The 26,484-nt window shown below is 56.5% G+C and overlaps 1 protein-coding gene across 1 annotated transcript in view; it reads left to right on the top strand.

The window, feature by feature from the left end:
• CACNA1C (calcium voltage-gated channel subunit alpha1 C) overlaps window positions 1-26,484 on the top strand; it is a 471,172-nt gene that overhangs the window by 46,863 nt on the left and 397,825 nt on the right. The window contains exons 2-3 of the mRNA XM_081249321.1: window positions 1,351-1,672; window positions 5,184-5,289. Of these exons, the coding sequence (XP_081105447.1) occupies window positions 1,351-1,672; window positions 5,184-5,289 (428 nt within the window). The remainder of the gene's footprint in view (window positions 1-1,350; window positions 1,673-5,183; window positions 5,290-26,484) is intronic.

Genomic DNA, 26,484 nt, shown 5'->3' with positions numbered 1-26,484 from the left:
GTGGGAGCATGTCAGAGGAGCTCCTGATCCAAAACCATCACAGCCCCGCCCTCCTATCCAACAACTCCCATCGCCACATGGGTTTGAGGTACCTGGATGTGACCTTGCTTGGGTCCATCCCCTTCATTTATCAGACTTACTTTTATCTTTTGGAACTTAGGTGCAGAGATTTGAGTGAATTGTACCCTTCAATTCATTGTACGTTTGTCAGCGTTGATTCATGCAGTGGCTCTCATTCATTCATTCATTCATTCTTCTTTTCTGTCCCCATATGCCTATTCTCATTTTCCGCCTCACCTTCCATAAACAGCCGTTCTATTCTACTTTATTTGTATGTGTTCTTACAAGTATGTATTTTAATTGACATGTGTTGCACTGCATATTTGTCTTTTTTGACATCCTCCTCCTCTCACTGTGTTTCTGAGGTCCATAAATGTTGTAATGCAATACATCTCGTGTCTTGCTCACCTAAAATGAGGAGTGTGATGTATCCAGGGTCACACAGCTGACCTAGACTGAACTAGGACCAGAGCAGATTGCCAGCATCACACACTGATGTTTCCATGTGACACCTCCCTGGCTCCTGCAATGGTTTGAAATAAGACATTTAAAAAAAAAATAGATCTATTGGAGTATAATTGCTTCACAATACTGTGTTAGTTTCTGTTGCACAGCAAAGTGAATCAGCCATATGCATACATATGTCCCCATCTCCCCTCCCTCTTGAGCCTCCCTCCCACCCTCCCTATCCCACCCCTCTAGGTGGTCACAAAGCACCGAGCTGATGTCCCTGTGCTATGCGGCTGCTTCCCACTAGCTATCTGTTTTACATTTGGTAGTGTATATATGTCCATGCCACTCTCTTACTTCGTCCCAGTTTCCCTTCCCCCTCCCTGTGTCCTCAAGTCCATTCTCTACGTCTGCGTCTTTATTCCTGTCCTGCCTCTAGGTTCTTCAGAACCTTTTTTTTTTTTAGATTCCATATATATGTGTTAGCATACTGTATTTGTTTTTCTCTTTCTGACTTGACTTCACTCTGTATGACAGTCTCTAGGTCCATCCACCTCACTACAGATAACTCAATTTCGATTTTTTTTATGGCTGAGTCATATTCCATTGTATACATGTGCCACACTTCTTTATCCATTCGTCTGTCGATGGACACTTAGGTTGCTTCCATGTCTTGGCTGTGTAAATAGAGCTGTAATGAACATTGTGGTACATGACTCTTTCTGAATTGTGGTTGAAATGAGACTTCAAAAAAAAAAATTGTGAGTCTGGGATCCAGAGCACATCACAAGCTCTCCTGTTTTCCTGCCAGTGACCGCTGTCCCCTGTTCTCTCCTGCAGGTCCCAGCTATGGGAGCCCGCGCCCGGCTCACGCCAACATGAATGCCAATGCGGCCGCGGGGCTGGCACCTGAGCACATCCCCACACCGGGGGCCGCCCTGTCCTGGCAGGCAGCCATTGACGCGGCCCGGCAGGCCAAGCTGATGGGCAGCGCTGGCAACGCCACCATCTCCACGGTCAGCTCCACGCAGCGGAAACGGCAGCAGTACGGGAAGCCCAAGAAGCAGGGCAGCACGATGGCCACCCGCCCGCCCCGTGCCCTGCTCTGCCTGACCCTCAAGAACCCCATCCGGAGGGCGTGCATCAGCGTCGTCGAGTGGAAATATCCTTTGTGCTCGGGGCCAGCAGATGGTTCTCAGACCTGCTGCGCCTGTCACCAGGGTGCTGTCTGAATGCAGAGTTCTAGGCCCTACCCAGCCTCGAGTCAGAGTATCTGGGGATGGGCCCAGGAATCTGCTTGTATAACCAGCTCCCTGGGGGTTGTTTTTTTATATAATAAGCAGCATTTGAGAAAACAAGCCTAAGGGGTAGGGAAGTATCCCCTCTCCGGGCTGAGCTTGCCCAGGACCCACTGATGTGTGGGGCTGACAGCGTTGCACCCCAGACCCCCCTCCTCCTCCCGAGCTGTGGGACTGGCGCAGATGTGGGACCTCCTGCTCGAGGGTGCAGGACCCGGGAGAGGCGAGAGGGTCAGTGCTCGGGGCCGTGGCTCAGTGTTTCTCAGCCTTGGGGCACACTGGCATCACCTGGGGAGCTGGGACAAAGCACAGGTGTCTGAGCTCTGCCCAGGCTAAACTCTCCAGGTGCAGCTGAAGTGGAGAGCGCCGGCCTGAGGGTGTAACGCAGACCCCCTGTCTGCGGAACCCAGTGAGCAGGGCCTGCAGAGGAAGTGGCTTGGAAGGCCTAGGCTCTCAGGGTGCAATTGCCGGCCCCTTCCCGCCCGGGAATAGTGGGGAGGGGGAGATGGAAAGGCTCCCAGCCATCAGTGGGTGCGCCCCTGACTTCCCCGTGATGACACAGTGCCCTTAGGTCACACGGGCAGGACTAGGGCCTGGGACTTAGTGCCGGGTGTCTTTCTAGTAAGAATCCACTGGGGCAGGGCTGCCACGTCTCTGGGGTTCAGGATGGAGGGCTGGGTTTCAGTTATGACTTTCCATGGAAAGTCTTGGGAATGGATGAAAGGTAAAAGGAGATGTTAATTCTGTCAGTGCCTGAGCCCTTAAGTCCAAGGGCACTTGAGAGGAGGCGCCCGAGCCCAGTGCAGCTGCAGAGCCAGGCAGGGCGCCCAAGGCCGAGGTGTCTGCTTTCCGGGTGACCGGGTGAGAGGCTGGGCTTGGGCGGCCCTGCTGGGCTGCCGTCACAGACGCTCAGTCAGGGCTGAGGGGCCAGGGGGCGGGGGGCCTGGGGGAGCTGAACTCGCCCACACCATGCCGCTGGCAACCGGCGGAGCTGGGATTCAGATCCAGGTGCCCCGAATCCAAATCCACGGTCCACGCAGCCTGCTCCCCGTGAGCCCAGAGTGTAGAAGAGAACGTGCTGGAGGATGTTTAGAGGATGCCACCCAGCCTGGCTGGGACACACGGGGACCTGACCTGGGCCTGAACAGCCAGCCCACAGTGGGCTTCTCCACGTTGCAGAGTTTCTTTCGTGCCTGAGTGGTTTCTTCTCACCTTCTCTTCCCCAGCAGTGGCCCCAAGATTTACCATAAGGTGATATGGATGGAGAGCCTGAAATTGGGGGTGAGCAACAGAGCCGGAGACACCCTGGGCTTAGCCGTCACCAACCTGGGAGGGTGACAAGCTGACTTTGAGGTCTGGCTCAGTTGAGCTGAGGTGCTCTTGCCCTGCGGGGGGTGGACCACAGGGGCCAGATGATGGGAACGAAGCTGCCAGCCTGGGGCTGAGTGTCGCTTTTCTGAGCAGGTGGGGACAGGGTGGGAGGGAAGAGGCTGTGTGGGAGGAGATCTAAAAGAACCAGCTTCCTAAAAACGCTTAGGTTGACTTCGGAGTGGATCAGCGTAGAATGTTCCTGACAAACTCAGACTCCAGAGCCAGACTCTCTGGCCTGACCCCATCCTACCCCTAGCCATGTGACTCTGGGTGGGCAAGGTGACATCTCACCTTCTGTGCCTCAGCTTCCCTGTGTAGAAGCGGGGTGATAACTGTCTGCCCCTCCGGAGTTCGGGTCGTGTGGTCAGAGCAGGGCCTGGCATGGGGCGAGCTCGCGGTCAGTGTCAGCTCCTGGCCTTCATCCCGGTCAGCATCCCATCTTCACCACGCATCCTCGGCCAGCTCAAGGGGCAGCACGGCCTGTTGGAAAAGTTGAGTCAGAAGCTCTGGTTCGGACCTGGCTCTGCTGTTGGCCAGCTCGGGTCTGAGACAGGTGGTTTTATTTTCTGTGTCTATCCAGCTGGGGAGCTGAGCAGTGCACTGCAGGCCATCTTCTGGACATCAAGACACACGCAGACGGCAGTGTCTGTGGGGCATGCTGGGTGAATGGACTCTCAGCTCTGCCCTTGGGGCCGAGGGGACCTGTAGCCAGGAGGCCCTGGACTAGGGAATCACCGCTTCCTTCCAGGCCCCGAGCTGCCCTGATGACACAGGTCTGGGGCCGTCCATGGCAGAGGAGGGGACAGTGGACTCGGTGGGCACAGGTCTGGGTTCTGGTCCTGGCTGGTCAGTGCCTGATGTGGGACTCGGGAATGTTTCTCAGGCTTTCTGGGCCTCAGGAGTTTGGACCAGACCATCTCCAAGGTCTCTTCCTGCTTTAGGATTCGTTAGCTTTGTGAGTGCAGGTTTCCCTGGAGATGGAGGTAGTCCCTTTCTCCAGGAATGGCCATCCTCGTTCTCTTCCTCCTCCTATGAGGCTCCACAGACTAGGTTGGAAACTTGGCCGTGTTGGGAGGTGGGGAGATGGGGCTGGAAGAGCATGAACCGGGCCCTTCCTCTGAAGCCCCCTTCTCTGGCCTTCAATTGAGGGTGCAGGGTGGAAGGGCTGTTATCACAGTTGCTCATTTTTCTCTCGAGAATGTGTCTGCCCTGATATTTTGGTGCAGAAAATCTGGGCACAAGGACCTCCCTGATTTCTGGGGGGGGCGAACCTTGGCTTATCCCCTCCAGCGCCTGGCACAACCCGCGGGCAAGTCAAGAGGCCCTGGGACACAGGCCACCTCATCACAGGCAGGGCCTCCGCAGATTGAACAGGCTCTGGGCCCCTGCACAGAGCTGCCATCCCCTGCATGCACGGCACACGCTGCTGTGCTCCTGGGTGTCCAGAGCCCCTGGCCACCTTCAGGCTCTTTGCAAGCAGAGAATAAGGAGGAAGAAGAAACAGACTCGAAATTTAAAGTTAAAAGGTTGAAAATCCTATCTCCAAATTTCATTGAAACGTCTTCAAGTCGTCTCTGCCTTGAATCCCAAGGGGCCCGCCTCTCCCCCGCCAAGCTCTGTCGGGCCCCGGTGCGGGCCGCTGGGGATGGCGAGCCCTGGCTGGAGCAGGCCTCAATCTTTCAAAGCAACCCTGAGCACACATGAGGGAAAATGAAGTCCAGGGCAAATCTAAATAAATAAAAGAAGGGAAAAAAGTTTTAGAAACCTGTGTTTACTCTGGCACGCGCCTGGCCTCCACTGCGTTTGACATATTAGGGAAAATTTTGGCGGGGCCCATTAGAAGCACTTAACAAGGCATATGTTTCTTTTCAGAATACAAGGGGCTTGGAATGTATTGTTTAAACAAGATTCGACGAATCTTTGATTCGGTTTTGAAACATCTATCTGTGTATGTTTGTCTCACTGGTGCTTCCGTGGCATTAACTTCCTTAACTCCCTTCCCAGGCCATTTGAAATCATTATTTTACTGACTATTTTTGCCAACTGTGTGGCCTTAGCGATCTATATTCCCTTTCCAGAGGATGACTCCAACGCCACCAACTCCAACCTGGTAAGTGCACCGTTGCGTCTGCATTTCCGAGTCGGCGGAGGCCTGAGCTTGGATCACGCGGATTCAAGCTGGAACGTGTTTGATGGTACAAAAGCCAGCCGAGCTCGGATCCCGAGGGCTCTAGCTCTTTATTCAAATGGGCACCTGTCCTATCTCAGCCTGTTTTGAGAGATACTGTTGCAGTCAGGTGGTTGTGAGCAGGGCGCACGTGAGTGTGAGTTCTGGGCGGCGGCCTGGGGGTGCTCAGCACACCTGCAGCCTGGAAGGGCAGGTGTTTGCGGGAGCGAGCGTGCCTTCCGGATCCTCCATCGTGTTTGTTTCCAGGGCCTTCGTTCCGCTGGTGAGGCTCGCTCAGGTGACCTGTCGGATAGGTGCACGAGAAGTAATTTCTAGGAAGCTTTTAGGAAAGTTTGCTTTTGCAGCCAAGAGGTACTATTTAGTTAAAAAGGTTTTCTGTTCTTGGGAAAGGCGGCTTTCCATCTGGTTGGTTGGGAGGCCGGTGCTGGCAGTTTGGGGTTAGAATGTGTCCATGGAAAAAGTGTGGAGGGTGTTTACTTTGGGCTGAGTGTGAAGTCATCACAAAGGCCTTTGCGCCGTCTGGGCATGGGAGGAGAGCCTTGGAATGCAGCTGGCAGAGCCGGACGCCCCGGGAAGCCTCAGCTGCAGGCTTGTGGGGAGGTCCTGCCCCTCTCCTCTCCCCTGCCGGGACACCAAAGCTTCTCATGTGAACCCCAAAAAGCACATCTTCCGCCGTCGTTGGCTGCTTCCTCTGGTGACAGGGGACTGTCTGGTGATAGTTTCTGGAAGAATCAGGAGGGAACTGGGCCTCCTTCTGCTGTTGCCGGCTTCTTGTGATGTCACGGGAGAGTCAGTTCTTCTGCTTTTTAGCCTTTGACATTTTTTTTGGCCCCGTCAGGCAGTCCGTCCAATGCCCGCACGGCCGTCGCCCGGTTGTTACGGTGAGCCTGGGTTGCACGTGGGGTCAGGCTCCAGAGCCAGTCCTCAAGCCTAGTGATGACACAGCAACCAGAGCACCGGCCCAGTCCACGTGGCCTGCTGAGGCGTGACCTTGTCTCTTAACAGGCAGGACATCTTTGCTGTGTCAAAAGAAATACAAGAGGAGTGTCCCAAAGGGCCCCTAGCAAAGCAGGAGCCTCTTCCAGTGGTGCTACTTCTGCTCCGAGTGTCACCTCCCCCCTCCCACCCGTCCTCCCCAGAACCCTGTGGCTGCACACTTAGAAAAAGAATCCGGGGCCTTTGGAAGCCAGTGATGCTCTGGGTCAGCTCTGGGCCAAGGCACCAGGGAGGAGGCTGTCATCTTAGCCCCAGAGACGGCCCCTCACCCCGAGTCCGGGAGGATGAGCAGGGCCACGGGGGGCTGTACAGGTGGGCACGCTGGGTGACCGAGGGCCGCTGGTCCCACCCCTCCGGGCTGGAGAGCAGGGTGTCCCTGGATGCCCTCCGGGCTGGAGGCAAGGGGCCATGGTCTTTAAAACACTCCACAGAGTGATGGATGAGCTGTGACACTAGGCGGGCGTGATGGTTGCACAACTGTGGACTTTTACTGAAGATCGCAGGTCATACGCTCACAACGGGCGGATTTCCTGGTGTGTAGATTGTACCAATAAAGCTGCTCTGAATAAAGGGTACAGTACTGGCAGCAGCAGCCCAGGCCCGTCCAGGCTGCCCCGCTGGCCGCTCCTCCGTCCTCCCCAATGAGGGCGGGGCCACACGGTGGAGGGAGGGCGGTGCGGGGCAGTCAGGACTTGGGGGACCTCGTACTAGGAGTTCGGGGTGCACAGGAGAGCATGGGGGCCTGAAGGGGGTTCCGGTTGCTAAGGCAGCTGCCGCCTCTCTCAAGCCACGGGTTGGGCGGTAACAGTAAATTAAGGAAGCGTGCTCGGAAGATGGAGGGTTTCCTCCATCCTAAACACACACAGACACACACACACACACACCTACACACACATATACACAGACACAGAGACACACGTACATGTACACAGACACACACACAGGCACGCACAGAGACACACGTACATGTACACAGACACACACAGGCACACACATATACACAGAGACAGAAACACACACGTATGTATACAGAGACGCACAGAGACACATACACACATAGACACATACACACAGACACACTCACACATAGACACAGACACACACACGACACACATATATACACAGATACAGACACACAGGCACACACATACACAGACACAGAGACACACACATGTACACAGACACACACATAGACACAGACACGCACACAAAAACATATACAGACACACCCACAGATACACAGACACACACATAGATGCACTTGCCGCGTTCTGCCAGCCCTGACCCTGAACTTCCTTTGCTGGGTGCGTGTGTACATGATCTTTCTGGGGAAGGGTCTGCATGGCCTCTGCTGGGTCCTCTCCGTCCTCTCCTCGGCACCTTGCTCCCCTTCCCTGGGCTTGTGGCTTCGTCCCGGGGCCTCTCTAGGGCCACTGTGTTATGGGGCCAAGGGGACAGACTGCCCTTGGCGTGGTGCATCCAATAGCCACGCCCCTTCCTCCCAGGAGGGCCTTGGACTTGGGTCATGCAGGCAGCATGTAGCCCAGCACGTGAGGTCCCCAGGTACAGGCCTCCCTGGTGGCTCCTGGAGCTGTGGGTTTGGGGACACCCTGAAGATCTCAGGGCCCTTCGCGAGGGTGCCCCCGGTCTCACTGGTTCTTGTTTCCTCATCTTGGGATCTTTGGAACAGCCCCACCCAGAAGACTCCTCTGGGGTCTTCCAGACTTGACTGTGCCCTGACCTTCGCCCCTGGACCTCAGGATCCACAGTCCAACTCCCGTTCTGTACATCTCACGAAGTCATAGCTTCCCTGGGACACGGCGGGCCACCGACTGGACGGCCGAGGGTGTTAGAAAACCCCTCACACAAACAACCGAGCAAACCCCACGTTGGCTGATGGGTCAGGAACAACCAGTACGAGCGTCCCGATCTGGACCCGCCCATTCCTCCTTCTCATGGCGGCGTTTTCTGTGGTCAGAGGCCCCTTTGCAAAACTTTCACCAAAACTGTGGCTTTGGGACACAGCTATTATTTAGTCTCCTGCTACCTCTCCTCCCATTTCCCCTGTGTCTTCTAGCTTCTTTTCCTGCATCTGTGGGAACTTTTCACCAGGGCTGTGTCCTGCCCATCTCACTCTCTGCTCTCTCCCTCGGTGAGCTCAGTTACTCCTGCAGCTTTTCATTCACTTTCTACGTAAATCGTTCCTAGACTTATGGCGTCAGCTCCAAGCTGTTTCCAAAGGCTTGGATCAGCATCTCCTACATGAGCGAGGCCCGTGGACCAGTGACTCCTGACCCTGCTTGGTTATTATAAAAGCCTGGAGAGCTTGAAATACACCGACTGCAACGTTTTGGAAGATCTGACTCAGATTTAGTAGTTTTGCGGCAGGCCCAGAAATATGCATTTTTAAAATTCATTGTGGTGGGGGTGATGGGGGTCACAGGGCACCGTCAGCCAGGAGGAGGACTTCAGGGGAAAGGTCACACTTAAGGGGAAGGGAATGAGGGGACAGTTTGGGGTAACGTGAGGAGCCCGTGGAAGATGCAGGAGGAGACACTGGACAGGACAGGTGCGGGTCAGGACTCCAGAGACAGTTTGCGCTGGAGGGAGGGGGAGGGGAGATGGGCAGGAGGAGCCCCGGGCCTGGCTCTGCACGTGCGGCAGGTGCGGAGGGAGAGGTGGGGCCTGTGTGGGGTGGGTGGACGAGGAGGGGCGTGGGTGGGAGAGAAACTGAGGAGACAGAGTCTTTGAAGCTCAAGGAACAGAGATCTAGACACATAGGGCGGGGCTGGGCGGTGGTTCATCCTTGCCTTTCTGGCAGCTCAAGGCCCACTGTGCAGAGAGCGGGCTCCGGGCTCTGGGGGGAGGAGGGGCCGCCGGTGCTGTCTGCAGCCTCGGGGGCCCTGAAGCAGGGGGTGCAGGCGGCTCTTTGTTGAGCTTTGAGGACTGAGACACTCCCGCCAAAATGTTCTTGTTGTGCCAGAACGTGGCCCCCGAATCACGTAAGGGCCCCTGCAGTGAAGCTTGAGGATTCTCCTGTGACTCTCATGGCTTTTATTTTATTTTATTTTATTTTTTTATTTTTATTAGTTTCTGCTTTATAACAAAGTGAATCAGTTATACATATACATCTGTTCCCGTATCCCTTCCCTCTTGCGTCTCCCTCCCTCCCACCCTCCCTCATGGCTTTTCTAAAACAAGAAATGGCAGTTCCAGCATCCTGCTCTGAGGAGGGGACGACGCTGCACCTACAGCAGAGGCCCTAGGACCTCGGTGCCTCCGGATCACCTGGGTGGGGCTACGATGCAGAGTCCCAGGCCCCACCTGCGGAGCCCGGGCCGGGAGCCCGGCGGGGTGGGCGCCCAGGAGTTGGTGTGTTTAATGCGCTCCCCCTGGTGCACCTGCTGCCAGGATCGCGGGCTGCTCTTCGGGAAAAGCGACCAGCATGTTGGCTGTCCTGTGAGTGGGTCCCCGTCAGTCCCCTCCCCTGGATCTCTCTAGATCCAGACAGAGAGAGGGAACACATCGGCTCCCCGGAGGTTTCCCCTCCGTGGGGTTCAAGAATAACCTGTTTAGCAAAGACACTTGCAGTCAAGGAGGAGAAGGTCCCCTCACAGCCCGCGGGGCCACAGCCGCCTCCCGCTGGCTCACGGCTCCCTTCTCTCCATCCCGTTCCTCCTCCACCGGCTGAGGACAAAAGCCATTGTTTTCCTAGCACTTTACTTTCTCCTCTTTCCAGGAGATGAAAAGTGTTCCAGTATGGAATTTTTTAAAGTCTCTTTCTCATGATTTAAGTAAAAGTCTGGTTGTTTTATGCTCCATCTAACATACACCGTTGCACCCAAATCCGTCAACTTTGTTGTCTTTTCCTGGTGCTAGTGGAGCCAAGGGAAACGTGAACTGGCCCATGACACGACGGCTCTCTCTGCATTGTTCACGGTCTTGTTACTGGCAGGGCCCACCTGGCACGCAGAGCATCCGGGGTAAATGGCGCCGTGAACCCCTCCCTCTGGTAGTCGCTGCCCTGCAGGTAAATCGGATGATGTGTCTTGAGCTCTGGTGCCAGCAGGGCAGACTCATCGCCTATGGAAAACTCCCAGCTCCCTGCAAACCCTGAAGTCCGGGCAGACTTGGCTTGGGCTGGAATATTAAGAGAACATATTTGGCATTTGACCTTGTGCAGAGAACAGGGCTGTGTACCTTCTGGAGCCAGAGCCAGGCCGTACCCGGAGGTGGGGGGAGGAGGAGAGGCCAGAGAAGGAGTCATGGGGTGCCAGGGGCGGGGCGCTGCAGGGGGCTCGTCAGAGGGGCCCCCCAAGTGCCAGGGAGAAGGCTGGGGTGTCGGGGACAGCCGAGGCTGTGTGGGCGGGTCATGAGTCAAGGCCCGTGGGCCCTTAGAGCAGTGCCCGCACAGGCTGCATGCACCACCCGCCTGGAGAGCTTGCAGCCGGAAACTGGGGGTCTCCGTCCTGTCCTGGGGAGGTCACCCCGGGCCCTTCGGGAGAGCTTTTGTGGGCAAGGAGACCCAGAGGCTGTTGTTTCTGGACACCTCGCCCGGGAGATGGGCACCTGGGCTGCCCAGCCCCGTGGTCTCACTGCACGGGGGGGAAGCAGAGAGGCCTCGTGGCTAGAGAAGGGGCCCCGAGGGACAGCCCTGGTGGCCTGAGGGGCCAACCCCCCCCCCTCGCGCATACACACACACACACACACCCACACACAGTGACTACGTCTGGAACAACCCTGTGTCCCTCCCGGTCAGCTCAGGGGCCAGCCACGCCTGAGCCTCTGGGGTCCCCGTGGGGTCCCCTTCCAGGCCGTGCTGGGCTGAGGACGCCCCGAGGGTCCGCATTTAGGGCGCCCGAACCCCCGGGATGGGTTGGGCTGCGTGCTTGGGGAGCGAGCAGGGATGCGGGCTCCGGCCCTCGTCCTCCTGCCGTGAGCCGGGCGTTCCTTCATCGTGGGGTTTGCTCGAGGGCGAGACAAGCCACACTCACGGCAGACGAGAGTCGGGGCCGCTCTCACGCAGGTGTGGTCCCCAGGCACCAGACGCTCACTCTGCACACACCAGGCGCGTGAAGCGCACACACAGGTGGTGGCGGATAGTGAGCCAGCTGGGCCCCGCGGCACAGCCAGTCCCGGCAGTGCCGCGCGTGGGCCTTGGGAAGGTGCTTCACTCAGGGACCCCCCCGCCCCCCGAGGGTCTACGGAGCGGCTCTGGGTGGGAGGTGAGTGTAAGATGTGACCTGTAAGCCATTCTGGGGCCGGGCTTGCGGGCGCTGGCCTGGGAAGAGGGGCCTGGACTGGGGGCCTCCCACCGGCCCCTGAACCTTTCTGTTTGTCGCTCTTCCGGCAGGTGGGGCCTGGAAACCTGCCCAGTCGTAATAATTACCTTTGCCGGGCGGCCACCAGCAGCCAGTGCTTTGCAAACACGGTTTCTAATTCCCACAAGAGTAAATGATCATATCTACTTACTTGTTTTCTTGAGGGTGGAGCATTCATCACCACCACCCCCCCCGGATGCTGCCCTGGCCCCGGTGACTTTGGCCAGGCACATGCCAGGCTCTTGATAAATATTTGTTGAGTGAGTGGACGAGGGAGTGGACAGACGCAGCCCGATGGTGTCCCTTTAGTTCAGAGGAGCAAAGTGGCTGGGGCGTGAGGGCCAAGTGTCACGTGGACTCACGTGTGAGGGGGTGGTGGCCCCTGCCCTGTTCCCTAGAGCGTCGTGCGGGGCTGCTGTGAGCATGGGATGGGGATGGGAAGACACTTCGAAGATTAAACACCCTGCCTGGGTCGACATTAACTGGTATTTTTTTTAAAAAGCAACTTGGTTCTGTTGCACAATAAGTTTGGTACATGCTGGGTAACCAGGGTTACATGGATGACTGTGCTGTGGAACTTGGAGTCTCTAACTCAGAGATAATGGGCCCTGTTTATGCCTTTGCTGCTCGTGCAGACACCCCAGTGCTGTGTGTGTCTTAGTCACTTGAGCGTCACGAGGACCCTACGAGACCTTCCTGTCGTCCCATTTCACAGATGAGGATACTGATGCTCAGAGAAGGGAGACGATGTGCCTGGAAACGCAGACGCTGAGGTGTGGATGCAGGCGTGTGTCCTTAGCCGTCAGGCGACCACTGCCTCGCGGTGTGCTCAGGTACCAGGGCTCCCTGGACCGGGCAGCGGGGTGCCACCTTCCCTGCCCCATCACAGACGGCACCTGCTTAGAACCACCCACAGCAGAGAAGATTTGCCCCGAGGACCGGCGTCCTCAGAAGAGAGGACGGGCAGTGTGGGGAGGCCAGTGCGGCAGGGTGGCCGCACCAGGGACTAGGCATCTCCGACGGGTGGGGACTCCCCCTCCCGAAAGGATTCAGAAGGAGAGGCACTGCCTGCTCCGCACTTGCCCCCGGACAGGGCTTTGAAGTCTAAGTATGTGGCGCCTCTTGTTCCATTTTAACCGTTTGTTTTCATTTGGGGGAAACGTTCCATATACACAACATATACATGTTCACGCTCTATGTCATGGAACCCCTTTCCTGCACCGAGCTCCTTTTAATTTAAGTATATTGGAGGAAAGCCTTTCTCGAATATCAAATCCCAACCCCTGGATCCTTTAAAGGAAATTCCGAGCATGTTGCATCCTTTCTCGGGACTGTGCCACCCTTAGACACCCCAAGTGTTGAGCCTGCTGTGAAGCCTTCGGGAGGGTGGAGGATGCTCCGGGTCCCAGAGCTGGGGTCTGGAGGGGCCCTGCGTGATTCCCAGGGACCCCGACTGCTGCGGGTGCTTGCCAGCTGGGCCCCGGCCCTCGGGATGTGCAGTGCCCGCTCCCGTGGGCCTGGCGCTGGGTCAGCAGACCCTTCCGGCGTGTGCAGAGGGAGGAGAGAGTGGACTGAGCAGGTCACTGCAAACAAGGCGCGTTCGCGGTGATTTCTGCATCTGAGGACATAGATCTCGCTTCTCGGGAGCCTTTCCCCTGTCTACTCCCTTTGTTCTTCCTGGTTTCTGTGTGACTGAAGGTGTTAGGTCTGCCGTCCAACTAGAAATAACAGTAACGTCCCCTCTGTACTGCAGACAGCGTTCGGAGTCTGTGTTAACTCGCCTGGTCCTCTCAGTGCCCCCCCGGAGACCACGGGACTGTCAGAGCCGCTCCGTCTTAGAGAGGAGGAGAATGAGGCCCAGAGACGTGAATTAACTAGCCCCAGGCCGCACAGCTACGAGGCGGTGGAGCTGGGGTTCCAGCCCAGGTGTGCAGCTCCCGAGCCTTAAGGCCCCGCGGCCCCCCAAGGCCTACACCCAGCGTGTGTGTGACAGACGTGGGGGTCTCTTCACCAGTGACCCCAGGGGTGTTGTGTCTGTGGGTCAGGGGGGCGGCACTGGGGCCCCTCACCGGTGCCGTCCAGGAGGCGCGGGAGGCGGGGAGCAGGGGCTGCGATGCCCGCAGCACCAGCAGGTGTGACGGGGCTGAGTTGGTGTCACCGACCCGCGTTCCGGCTCCATCGCAAGCGGGCTTGTCGCTCTGCGTCCCGGCCTCAAGGCTTCTCGGCTGTGAACCAAAGGCGGTACCTCTCACAGTGCAGTCGAGGCTGGGCCCAGAGGAGAAGATGGAAATGCCAGCGGCCACGTGTGGAGCTGAGTCCTCACGATGACGGTCGCCCCTGTTGTCATGGGAACAGACAGATACGCTCTGCCTGGCACATTGGCCCCTTTCCTGGCATCTTCTCCTGTGAACTTTCCCTCGGCCTCCTCTCAAGGTGGCGCAGGGATGCTAGCGAGCTCAGCGCCACGCTCCGGATTTAGTTCCTGCCCTTTCCAGGCTGGATGCAGCAGGGCGGCCACAGCCTGCGGAGCCGAGAGTGGCAGGAGGCGGGGACCCTCCCCACGCGTGGGACCCCTCGTGGGCCACCGGTCCGGGTCCCCGGCACAGCAGGGGCGGCTGCAAGGATCCCTGTGCCTGGCCCTGCCTCCCGCCCGGCCTCCTCAAACACACGGAACCGTCGCGAACGCGGGCTTGTCCGTCCACGCTCTGGGCCCGTGGGTAGGGTCAGAACGGGCCCGTCTCTGAGTCCTTGGGAGCAGGGTGAGGCCTGGAGAGTAAGGGTTAGGGTTAGGCCTGGCCAGAGGGGCTGGAGGGGCTGCACGGGCTTCTGCAGATCCTTCCAGGGGCTGGACTCACCCCGGTCAGGCCCTGCGGGCGCTGGTGGGACAGGCGGGCCTTACGGAGAAAGGCGAGGGGGCCAGAGGTGGCTCCCGGTCCACCCCCGTCCCCTGTCAGGCCACCCAAGGCATGTGAATGAGAGGCCCGCACAGACTGGCGGGGGCGGGGGATAATCAGTGCACAAAATTATTGCTAGGAATCCACCACAAAGAAGGAAAATCAGGGAAACCCTTGGTGTCCCCCTTGCCCCTCTTAGACGGCAAACTTTGGGGGACTTCAGAGGGTTTTGGGGAGAAGAGTTCTTTTTTTTTTTTTTTTTTTTTGCGGTACGCGGGCCTCTCACTGTTGTGGCCTCTCCTGTTGCGGAGCACAGGCTCTGGACGTGCAGGCTCAGTGGCCATGGCTCACGGGCCCAGCCGCTCCACGGCATGTGGGATCCTCCCGGACCCGTGTCCCCTGCATCGGCAGGAGGATTCCCAACCACTGCGCCACCAGGGAAGCCCAGGGGAGAAGAGTTTAATGCGGGGTTCCTGGCTTTTGCGGGTGTGAGGCCGACTAGTTATGCCCGAGGGGATGCTTGTCCCAAACTTACTCTGACTTCCCATTTCCCCCGCCCCTCCTCCAGCAGGACGTGCAACTTATATGTTGCAAGTGTGTCTTCACTTTAAAGTGGCCTGAAGACATCTGACTGTAAATCTGTAATCACGGGTGTGGCCGCGTTTGAGGACGATGACTGTGGTGAGCTGGTGGGCCGGTCCACCCAAACGCAGATGAGCTGAGGCCTGCGGTCGCCCATGGTCAGTGCCGGGTGGTCAGCGCCGGCTGGGCTCACAAGGCAGAAGCGTTCGTGCACAAGTGTGGGGAAAGTGGAGCTAAGACATCAGGAAAGTGAGGAGCTAAATGCAGGATTCTGAGATTCTAGTGTGATTGGTGAAGGCCTAGAGGCAGTGATTTGTGTGAACTGCAGGGTGGAAAAGTGAGAGAAAAGGTTTTCCTGGGAGAAGTCGCCCTCGAGTGAAGCCCAAAGCCTGTGGGGGAATTGGCTAGACCTGTGGTCGGAGTAACGAGATCCCGGGTCGGAACAGCAGCAGTAGGATTCCTTGCAGAAGGTGCGGCTTTGACATATAAACGTGGGTTCCCAAAGGTCAGTCTAAGACCATCCTTGGCGTGATCAGCATTCGTTCCCCAGCAGTTCCTTACTGGGCACCTGCTACGTGTAAGACGCAGCTGTGCTTAAGACAGACGCCCTCGAGAGGCCTCATTCTAAGGGCGAGAGGTCCCGGCAGGCATCTAATTAAAAAATGAATTGTTCGGTTATAATTGGCCTCTAAAATATTCATGTTTGGGTGTGACTACGTTTGTTTTAAGTAAATATTTTGCTAACGCTACTGAAAGAACAAAACCCAAACTTAGGATCGCTCGATTGCATGGAAGGGGGGAGCTGTATCATAGAGTCTCTTAAATTGTGATGAAAAAATGTTTTAGGGTCGATGGTGGGATTGGTAATCCTGCCGAAGCGGCCCCTAGATGATGAAGCTTGAGGCTTGCTGAATCAAAGGGCTTAAGAGTGAGGAGGAGGGGTTAGATGTGGCCGCTTGAAGGAAGGTCACACCGGTCCTCAGGTACAAGGAGAGGATTCTGGGAGGACAGGACTGGGCAGACTGCTCACCTCTCTGCCACTTTGTGAGGTCTGTTCAGCAGGAAACTCAATTATACACAAAGGTTCCTGCGTTTAAAGTGTGTTTTCCTGTCGGGAGGATGCAGCCTGATATCATTTCTTACCTCTCAGGACGATTTGAAATCCTCAGTTGCCAAAGTCCTCTTTTTCTCCCTGTAGCCCCCATTTTTAGTAAAGCTTGTTCATTTTTGTAAAAAAAAATTTTTTTATAGTCATTTTTATCCTTCTGAATCAGAAGGGTTTTCTGCGTGAATAATTTTTTTTTCCTTCTCCTTTTCTCCAACGTAGGTATCTTGGGTTTGGCCTCTTGGAGAGAAATAATAAAATTCTTTGTTTACTCTGGTGGCCTTTGCTTATGTTAGAGCTGTTTTATCTCAGACATTTGTGATTCTATAAATCAAATCAGCTTTTCTTAAATGTGCGGATCTCTTAGATTCGGCCGACATCTCTTGGTTACATTTCCAGTGACAACGCACCTTGTACTGTCGGTTTATTCACTTTTTTGCATGTTCATTTATTGTTTTATCCTTTGCTCACTCAACTACCATCTGTGGACACGCCAGGCAGCGGGCAGGGGCCTCGGGTCACGGAGCCGTCGTGGGGAGTCGCTGGGTGGGCTTCGTGGCTATAAACACCCAGTGTTGCAGAGCATGGGGTTTGGACGCAGCTGTGGGTTTCCCTGCGATTGTGTTTCTTGCCTGGATTTTCCCAGTGGGCCCTGCCCGGTGGCCCTGTGCCTGGAGCAGCTGCCAGCGGGGACCAGATGCGCTGCCCTTGCGGCTTCCCAGCCTCCTGAGCCACGGTTTCCACTTGCTACTCGGCGAGAACTGTGCTGAACTTATGGGTGGGCTTCCCGAGAGGAGCATCGTCTCACCAGAGAGGATGCTTCTAGAAGCACTTTGAAAACCGTGAGGCATTATTCAGATGGAAAGTGTCGTTGTTTTGATTACCCAGTGCCTCTGAATTCTGCCGTCGGCTGGTGACAAAGGAGAGAGGGTGTGCAGTCACCCCGAGGCTCTGTCACCGCTCGGGTACCATGGGTGTGCGGACCGGGGGCCAGGCGGAGCAGGGCCCCCGCCCTCGAGGGGTTTAGGATCTGATTCAGGTGAGGGGACCCCACAAGAGCATCACATAAAGCCATGAGAGATGGGGGTCGGGATGCTTCAGAGCCTCTCCAGGGCTTTCTTGCTCCAAAATTCTAGTCATTGTCAGGAATCGTCAGAATCATCCGAATCAGAATCACCTTCTCGCGATCATCATTAGTAAAATAAGCGTTTGCTAAGTAGCTGTGTCAGGCAAGGGGCGGGGGGCTGGTGGGGAGTCAGGATTTCGTGTGAAAAGATGACCAAGGGCACAGGATTCCTTACCCAGAGTGGAGGTCGTTGGGAAGGGCAGGGTCCAGACAGACGCAGAACCATCTGGAAAGCCCGTCCACGTTTCTGCTCACTGATGGCATTTAATTATCCGTTGTCCCATTAAGCTTGAAGAGATGGCTTTCTGCTCTCAACCCCACGTCTTGTTTACCTGCTGGTGGGGAGAGCATCACGAGACCCCATCCTGTCCTCCTCGTCCCCGTTTCCTCCTTTTTCAGAGGCGTTTTGTGGTGATTTGCATGTGACTTTTCAGGCCCTGAATCTTTCACGGTAAAGGTCTAAGGGTTCATGGGACCCACGTAGGGCCAGGTGTTGGGGGACGCGGGGGGCGGGGGGAGGGCGACCAGAGTCCACCCAGATGTGGGCAGAGGGCAGACGGGTCCCCTGGGACCAAGGCACATTGACATCACTGGAAGTCCCATCAGCACACCCACCCCGTCTTCCCGTCTCTACGTCGACACGATTCAGGCTTAAGAACCAGGATGGCATCCGGGGAAACGAGCACAGGTCATGGAGACAGGGTGGCCGCAAAGACACTGAGATTCTCTTGCTTAGTGTTTCAGAAGCTCCAAAGGAATTGAGCCGTTTAGGCTAAATTTCAAAAGAGGGGGCCGACCAGAGAGGAGGGGCAGTTGGCAGCGGGGCGCAGCGGGGGAGAAGGTGAAGGTAAACCTGCCGCTGCCTGGCTCCTTCCAGATGGTGCCTTCGCCCTGCGTGATGTGCATCTGACGTGAGGCTTACTGACAGCTTCCTCGGGTAACCTTGGGGCGTGAAATGCCAAATCCGGCACAGCAGACCCTTGGCTTTATTGTATTGGTGTTGGGGCCTCACCAAAGTTATGTGCTATTAAACGCTTCCTGGGGACGGTTGCTTCTTTGTGGCGAGTGTTAGATTATTTCCATTGACTCATCGTGGAGAAAAGGCAGGAAGGTGAGATGGTGGAGGGAAAAGTGCAATGAGGCTTAGGATTCCCTGGAGGAGCAGGGCCGGGGGGCAGAGAGAGGAGAGAAAGCATGTCTCAGGACAGAGGAATCTAGAAGGAAATCATGCAAGCACCATGGCCAGATTGGCAGGAGACAAGATGTGAATTATAAAGTGAAGGGAGACTTCGGCTGCCTTCCCAGGACTTTGGGGGATGTCTCTGGGTAATTAAACAGGCAGCAGGTTTTCTCCCAGGAGAATCATTTTGAAAACTTCACCCTGAACACACGGGTTTCTGTGTTCTTGACTCCCAATCCTCGGATTACCAGCGTCGGTCATGCGGGGTCTCCTTGGAAAGCGACGTGCCGACGGCACATCTGGGAACAGTTAGGAGGATGCTGGACGTGGGGATACATTTGTGCAACTTCTGGGGCTTTTTTATTGTTTGTGTGTTCACACGTGCGTGTGCACACACACACACTTACATAAAACCTGTCAAATCTTTCAAAACTCTCTGAAGGAATTAGCATTGTAACATCATAAAGAAGTCTCTGAAGGGCCTTTAGAGCAGAGAAGGAGCGGGGACACAGCCCACACACATCACTTTGCAGCAAACCCGTCATCTGCACGACCTGAGGAATCTCGGGTGGATCTCTCGTGAAATGAACTCCCCCCTGCCTGACAGCCTCTTTGGAAGCGTCAGCTCTGCCTTCATATTAAAATACTCCATTGAAAGGACCTGCCATGGAGACACCGGTCCTGCTTATGGGCAAGGAGCGCCGGGACGCGAGTGTCTTCCAGCCGCTGCTCACGTGTTGACCCTGCCGTTCCCACTGGCGTGTTTAACCAGACTCTCCGCTGCCAGGCTGGGGCTCTGGTATTACTGTCCCTGCATCCTGAGTCACATCTTCCTTTAATCAGACGAATAGCGGCCACCACTCTCATAATTCTGGAGCAGGTGACCCATGCCAGGAACCCTAACCGTGACAGCGAGTCCACAACTCTGCAGTTTCCAGCTCTAGTTTGCAAACAGGGAAGCAGGTTTAGAGGCGAGGTGACCTAGCCAGGGCCACACAGGGAGGAGGCGGGGGTTTGAACCACGCTCCGTGTGACTCTGAGTGCTCATTCTTTCCAGTGTACGGAGTGATTGCCCCCATGTCCACCCCAGGTATGTACCCAAAGGGGCCCGAGGAGGGCAGAGCGTGTGTTTCTGAGCCCAGGAGTGAGGCTCCCTCCCTCGGCCCTTGGGGGCCCCCCCATCTGGACCAGCCCTGAAATTTGCTCTTGGCCTTTCCAGGGGAGATGCCACAGGGGGCTGGCTTTTTCCCAGGGTTCTCTGGGCAATGATGTCTTGCATCTGGGCAGATGTGGTCTTGGCGGCCACCTGAGCAGTGGCAGAAACCTTGCCAGGTGTCATTTGGGCCTTATGTGGAATAAACTTGGAAACTGATGAGTCTGCTGGACCTGACAGCTCCCAAAGGGTGTTTGAATGTCTGAGACCGAGGAAGAAAAGGCAGCTCTGACCCGTCTTGGTACCGTGTGCTTTGTTCTCCGACACTTTGGAAATGCTCGGATAAACGCACGTGTTCAGACGCCTGCTGGGCCGGTATGCATCCGTTCCAGGCTCCCAGCCGAAGAGAGGAGAGACAGCCCTGGCGAGCAGCACGGAACATCACAGTCCTTTCTCCTGGATGCACTTAAAAAGCCCGCGACCCATTTAACGTTTCCACTGCAAGAGTTACCTCTGCTGATGGTGTTTGGAAAGCAGGCGTCTAGGAAAAGCCCAGCTGTAGGAATCTTCTAGGAGCAGAGAGTAGACTGCTGCCTTTTCTGGTTTTCAACAATCCCTTAATTTTCCTGACCGTTTATGAACTGTCCACCACACCAAAAAGTTTCTGGGATCAGGACTGCTCTGGAGGAAGAGACAGCGGCCTGAGATGCCCGGGGAGAGGCTGGCATCAGCCGAGGGCAGCAGGCGGGGCCTAGACGTGGGAGCGCAGCCCCGCAGGGTGCGTGTGGGTCCAGGCTGGGACAGACCCCAGGACAGGGGCACGTGAGCACTGCCAGTGGTTCAGGGATCCCGAGAGCAGGCAGCGTTGAAGGAACCAGCCCAGCCTTACGCGTCACAGAGGCCAGGGGGAGGATCCAGGCTGTGGGGGCATCTGGGCCACAGAGACCACGTAGCAGGAGCAGGGACCCAGCAAGGAGGATGGGCTGCAGAGCGCTGTGGTGACGGAATCGGGCCGGAGGGAAACAGGCCAGCAGCCTCTGCGTCAGCCGGGGGGGCCCCCATGTGGCAGGGGGGCTGGTGGTCAGCCCTGGGTGTGGCTGCCTGCAGCTTGCAGGTTGAGTCAGAGACCGGGTGCTGTGTAAGAGTGAAGCAGAGTAGGTCGGGGGTCTTGACCCGGGTCTCCAGAGGAGCCCCTGCTGGGAAGCAGACGCGTTGACCACAGGACTCAAGGAGTAAGAGTGCCCCTCCTCCCCCAACCCCCCAGCCCCCTGGGGATGGAGAGAGGATGAGGAATGCCCACCCCTGAGGAGGAAGAGCCTGTTCCCGCGGGGACGTCCTGCCCGTGGGGACGTCCACGCTGGGCTCCCAGGCCACAGGGCAGCAGTGGTGACAGTCACGCATTCCCCTCCTCTAGAAAGTTAGGTGGCTTTAAAATAGGTAAGGCTCGTGTCATTGTCTCTGTGGGTTCTGACAGAAAGGCGTTTGGTGGAGGACGTGTGTGGGCCCGTGTACCATGAATGCTTATTTATGTTGGTGTTTTAAAAACAGTGACACAGGGCTTCCCTGATGGCGCAGTGGTTGAGAGTCCGCCTGCCGATGCAGGGGACGCGGGTTCGTGCCCCGGTCCGGGAGGATCCCACATGCCACGGAGCGGCTGGGCCCGTGAGCCATGGCCGCTGAGCCTGCGCGTCCGGAGCCTGTGCTCCGCAACGGGAGAGGCCACAACAGTGAGAGGCCCGGCCAAAAAAAAAAAGACAGTGACACAGTGTCAAAGTTTCACTGGCAAGTTTGGGTTTTCAGTTTCCTTCTGCTTCTCTCCTTCTCACGGGGAACTGCCTCTATGCTCCTGTTTCCTTGACCTCTTCACGATGACTTTCATTGCCGACGGTGTACTTTGAGTTCGCCTCTTGGGAGGGTGACGTGGGAGCTGCACTGGTAAATGTTCCCCCTGGCAGGTGCCGAGGGCCTGAGGCCGCCGCGCCTTGGCGTCCTGCGAGCATCCTTTGTGTTGGTGTGCCTCTCACGCTTGAGTGCACTGTTGGTCTGTCTTGGATGGCTGTGTGGAGGGGTGAGTAACCGTCACAGATTTCATTGGGTTCCACTGGGCTCGTGCGCTTTGTTCAGAGCAGACTCTACCGGTCGTGTGGGAGGAATAGAGGTTTATGGATCACTGGAGCTAAAAGAAAACTGGAAGATCATCAACTTGAATTCCCTGGCTTTGTAAGGAAACTGAGGCTAAGTAAGATTTTGCTCAGGTCTAAGTAACATTGAAGTCACCTGTGCATGGCCAGCGTTCTGTGTGCACACTCCTGGCTGGCCAGTGGTAGCCAGGAAGCAGGTTTGGGGGTGGCCAGGACAGGGGCCGGCCGCAAGGCCGTGTCTGCAGACTGAGCTGTGCTCGGCCCTCACGGGCGGTCACGCAGGCCTGCGTAGCAGCAGCAACGCCAGACTCTCCCTGTTCAGAAGCAACTCTGGGTAGAAGAGTCCCCGGCCTTGGACTCTGCTCCCACCACATCCCTTTCGGGGTCCAGGTCGGGGTCTGGCCGGGAGGCCCATACATCCCAGCTCTCATCAGGGTGACAGGTGGGCCGGGCTCAGAGCCGGTTTGCAGAGACGTCTCAGTGAAGACGGGAGATGTATACCTTGTCTTGGCCTCCGTCACGGTGAGGGGGCCGCAGGAAGGTGGGGGTGACACCAGCCCACTGAGGGGGACACATTAGGCTCGTTCCCTCCACCCCACATACGTCGGCCGGGGACCCCCGGGCATCCATCCTCACTCGCGGTGGCTGAGCCAGGGCAGAGGCAGAGGCCGTTTCAGCAGCTCGTTACCTCCATGTGTCCCGCACTCGTGTCTCCTTGGGGGCCCGAACCGCCCAGTGGACCATGGACCACCAGCCTCTCTGGGCGGCTCCTAAACCCTCATGTTTCTAGTTGGAGCTCAGTATCTTGTCTCAAATTGAGTGATGGTCCCTGAGCTTGAGAACATCATCAGAGGCTTTGTCCCCTTACATCCACCTCCCATCGACCATGTGTGCATATGGTGAGGGCTGTTCGTACAAGAGAGGGCGTGCCTGATGACAGAAACGACCGCTGTCACCCGGTATCTGTTCTCCCATGTTTCATTGCCGGCGTTTTCCGCTGGCTCAGGACGGCCGGGAGTCCAGGGCCCAGCCTCCCTTGTGGTTAGTGGGGGGCAGTGGTGGCTAAGTTCTGGCAACCGGGATGCCAGCGGAAGTGGGTGTGCCCGCCCCTCCCTGCCCACCTTCCTTCAGGGGTGAACACAGCCCTGGCGATGAGACACTTTGGGTACTGCTGACCAAAGCATCGCCTTGAGGGTGGGGTGACCATGAGAGGCACCTGGGCGCCGGCGCTGGTCGGTGCAGGGCTGTCACTCCAACCTCCCCCAACCTCCCCCCTCTACCCCGGGAGCTGATAAACCACTCACGAGGTTATTTTGGTCTCTGTCACTACAGTGCGATTTATAACTCAGGTTATTCCTTGCTTCTTGGGAACTTTGGTTCTAAATAAAACAAAAGATAGCAGTTGGATAAGAAGGCCAAGGTCAGGTGACATGAAAAGCTGATCGCCAGAACCCGGGAGCGGAGGATGCACGAAGTTTCTCCCTTCTCTTGCGTCCCAGCTCCCATGTGGGACCCGTGTGCCTCTAGGGGAGGGCGGTCAGTCCGGCTGGCACTGGGTCCCATGGCCCTTCGTGTTGGGTGATTTGAGGGCTGTCAGCCGCCCGGATTCTCCCAGTGCTGGGAAGTGTGACCGATTAACCCCGGGAGGAAGATGAAGGCGCAAGGAGTCAGTTCTGGAAAAAACAGTTTGGGGGTCCGGCCGCCTAGCCTGGTCAACGTGGCCCAGACCAGCAGAGCCAAGGGCAGGAGCAGCCTCGTTCCTCATCTAACTTTCGTCATAAATTCTCACGTCTGGTGGGTCAATGGAGCCCTCGGCCCCTTTCACCCAGCCTGTGTCTGTTGGTCCTGAGACAGCCTTTGGCCGTTTGCCTGACGGACGGGCCCTTTGTCCTGCAAGTCATGAACACTGACATCGTGGTGGAGAAGCACCCTGCTTGCACTAGTCTCCATTGCAGCTTGGAGGCTCCTTTTAAAGAAGTTGTGGTGAAACATACCTAACGTAAAATTTACCGTTTTACCCCTTTTGAAGCGTACGTACGGTTTTGGGGCTGTAAGCACACCCACACTGTTGTGTAACGCTCACCACCGTCATCCCCAGGCCTTTGTCACCTTCCCAGAAGCAGACTCTGCCCCCCGTGAGCACGCGTTGCCCCCACCTCCCCTTAGGCCTGGCCCCCACCCTCCTGCTGTCCGTCTCTGACTCTGGCTCCTCTGGTCCCTTCGAATGGAATCGCACAGTGCTTGTCCTCCTGTGGCTGGAGGCCCCTCACCTAAAGCGGGGGAAGGTGGGTGGGCTCTGTGCCAGGAAGGACCAGGGACTGCGTTCTCAGGGGATGTGAAGACTCCAAGCTGTGATTCTGCTCCTCCCTCCGGGGCGGGGTGGCAACCGTGTGCTGGAGTGGCCTCTCCCCCATCTCATCCTCCCATTTCCCTTCCGGGACGGGGTGGGGGAAGGGCCTGGTGCCCGCCTTCTTTGCGTGCAGGCGTGGTCCATGAGTAAGACAGTTGGAACGTACTTGGCAAAATACGAGCTATTCACTATCTGAGAAGAGCTGACTAATCACGGGGTCCCTCCAAGGTCCACAACCTCAGCCGCCCTCTTAGCATCCTGGACAGTCCCCACCTCCCAAAATGCTGGGTGGAAGTTCTTTTAAATTCAAGAGAAAAGGAAGACTCTGCCTTTCCCCCAGGGATGCTCCTGAGGTCTCTTCTGTGGCCAGGGACGTTTCCCATGTAAAACCCCACAACAGGCCTCCCCAGAGGGCTTTCCTATAGGTTCTCCGTTTGGGAATCTTGGATCTTCCTTATAACTGGAGGCTTAGCTGTGACAGGCCCGACTGAACAGACAGAACAGCCAAGCAGTCCTCCTGGCAGGCTGCGACTGAGGGCCGGAGACGTGGGGTGGACGGGGCAGGGGGTGCAGGACATGTCTCGGGGACACCGGCCACATCGAGGCAGCGAGGAGTTGGTGGGGGGGTCAGCATGGCCGTGACAGACTCCAGGAAGGACACAATTTCCCAGGCGGGAGCCCAGGTTTGGGTCTGGAGTTGGCATTTCCTGTTACAGCTGCAATGCCCTGGGATCCGCCAGGCACAGGGGACCGTGGGCGGGGGTCACAGAGGGTCCCCTGGGGTCACAGGCAGGAAAAGTGGAAGCCGGCAGACCCCGCTCTCTGAGGCCTCCGTCCCCCTCACCCCGAGGCCGGGGTGGCTCATCCAGAGTCTAGTTCAGTCTGTGCTCTTTCCTCGCGGGAGAGTTTGCTTTGCAATTATTCATTAATCTGTAAAAATATGTTTTATGCACTCTCCTGAGTATATGTGATGTTTTATAAAAATAGAATAAAGTGATATGGTAATGAGAGAAAAAAACACAGTAGTTTAGAAATTGTGATTGAATGCTCTCTTCCCAAACCACGCTAAAATTACGGTGGAGGAATCTTTAAAAAATGCATAAACCACAGAGATAAAATGAATGGAAAAGAAGACAACAGCAACCACATATGTGTGTGTATATATACACGTGTATATTTGAGGGCTAGGTTCTCGTTTGTTCACTTTTCGTGTTTGAAATATTCTTTGATGACATATTGGGCCTGGGAGTCTTTGCCATGGTCCTTAACAACCATAACGGCTGCACCCAACCATGCACGTTATGGGGCTTTGCCTCTTTGAAGACTTTGCAGAGGCTTCCCTGGTCCTCTAGTTTCCGTTATGTTTTCCAGCCCCAGTGAAGTGGATGGTGATCAACATACAGACCCCTGACCAGGTCTTTCTCCATAGACGCATCACAGTTGGATGTGAGCACACACGCATTGTCTAAGCTTGGCTCTGGAAGGTGAGGGCATCTTCAGCACCTCTTTTAAAGCAGTGTTAATGTCGACAGCACCCTAGAACCAAAGCCTTCCTGGATCACGGTGGTGGGTTAAGGTTGGAGCTGAATCCAGAGCTCACCGGAGAGACCCTGCCTCTGTGCAACCCAGCGGCACCAGGCACAGATGGGTGGAGGGTTGTCCTCTGTTGAAGACCAAGAGGATGCTCTCTGGATGGGGGCATGGCTGGCACAACCCAGAGCAGGATGGCGGGGGGACAACGGGGCTGAGACGCCCCAGCTGTCTTCCCACTTGTTCTCACAGCACAGCCCCTAGGCCTGTACTCTCTAGGCTGGAGATCTGAACATCCCCTAGCATCCTTCAGGCTGGCAGAGCAGACTAGCCTGGAGAAGAAAGTGCTGAGGATGTGTCAGAGTCCACCCAGCAACTCAGCTGCAGCCCCTCTAGCTGACAAGTCCCACTCAGCACTCCTATCAGTTTTCTGTTGTTTCACTCTTTTTTTTTTTTTTTTTTTTTTTTTGCGGTATGCGGGCCTCTCACTGTTGTGGCCTCTCCCGTTGCGGAGCACAGGCTCCGGACGCACAGGCTCAGCGGCCATGGCTCACGGGCCCAGCCGCTCCGCGGCATATGGGATCCTCCCAGACCGGGGCACGAACCCGTATCCCCTGCATCGGCAGTCGGACTCTCAACCACTGCGCCACCAGGGAGGCCCTGTTGTTTCACTCTTAAATATGATCAGTCAATGAAGGACACCCAACTATTTGAGGAAGTCCCCTAAAATGAAAATAGA

The sequence above is a fragment of the Mesoplodon bidens genome, assembly GCF_964165515.1.
Source record: "Mesoplodon bidens genome assembly, chromosome: 11".
Lineage (NCBI taxonomy): Eukaryota > Metazoa > Chordata > Mammalia > Artiodactyla > Ziphiidae > Mesoplodon > Mesoplodon bidens.
This window is presented reverse-complemented; position numbering and strand designations above follow the sequence as displayed.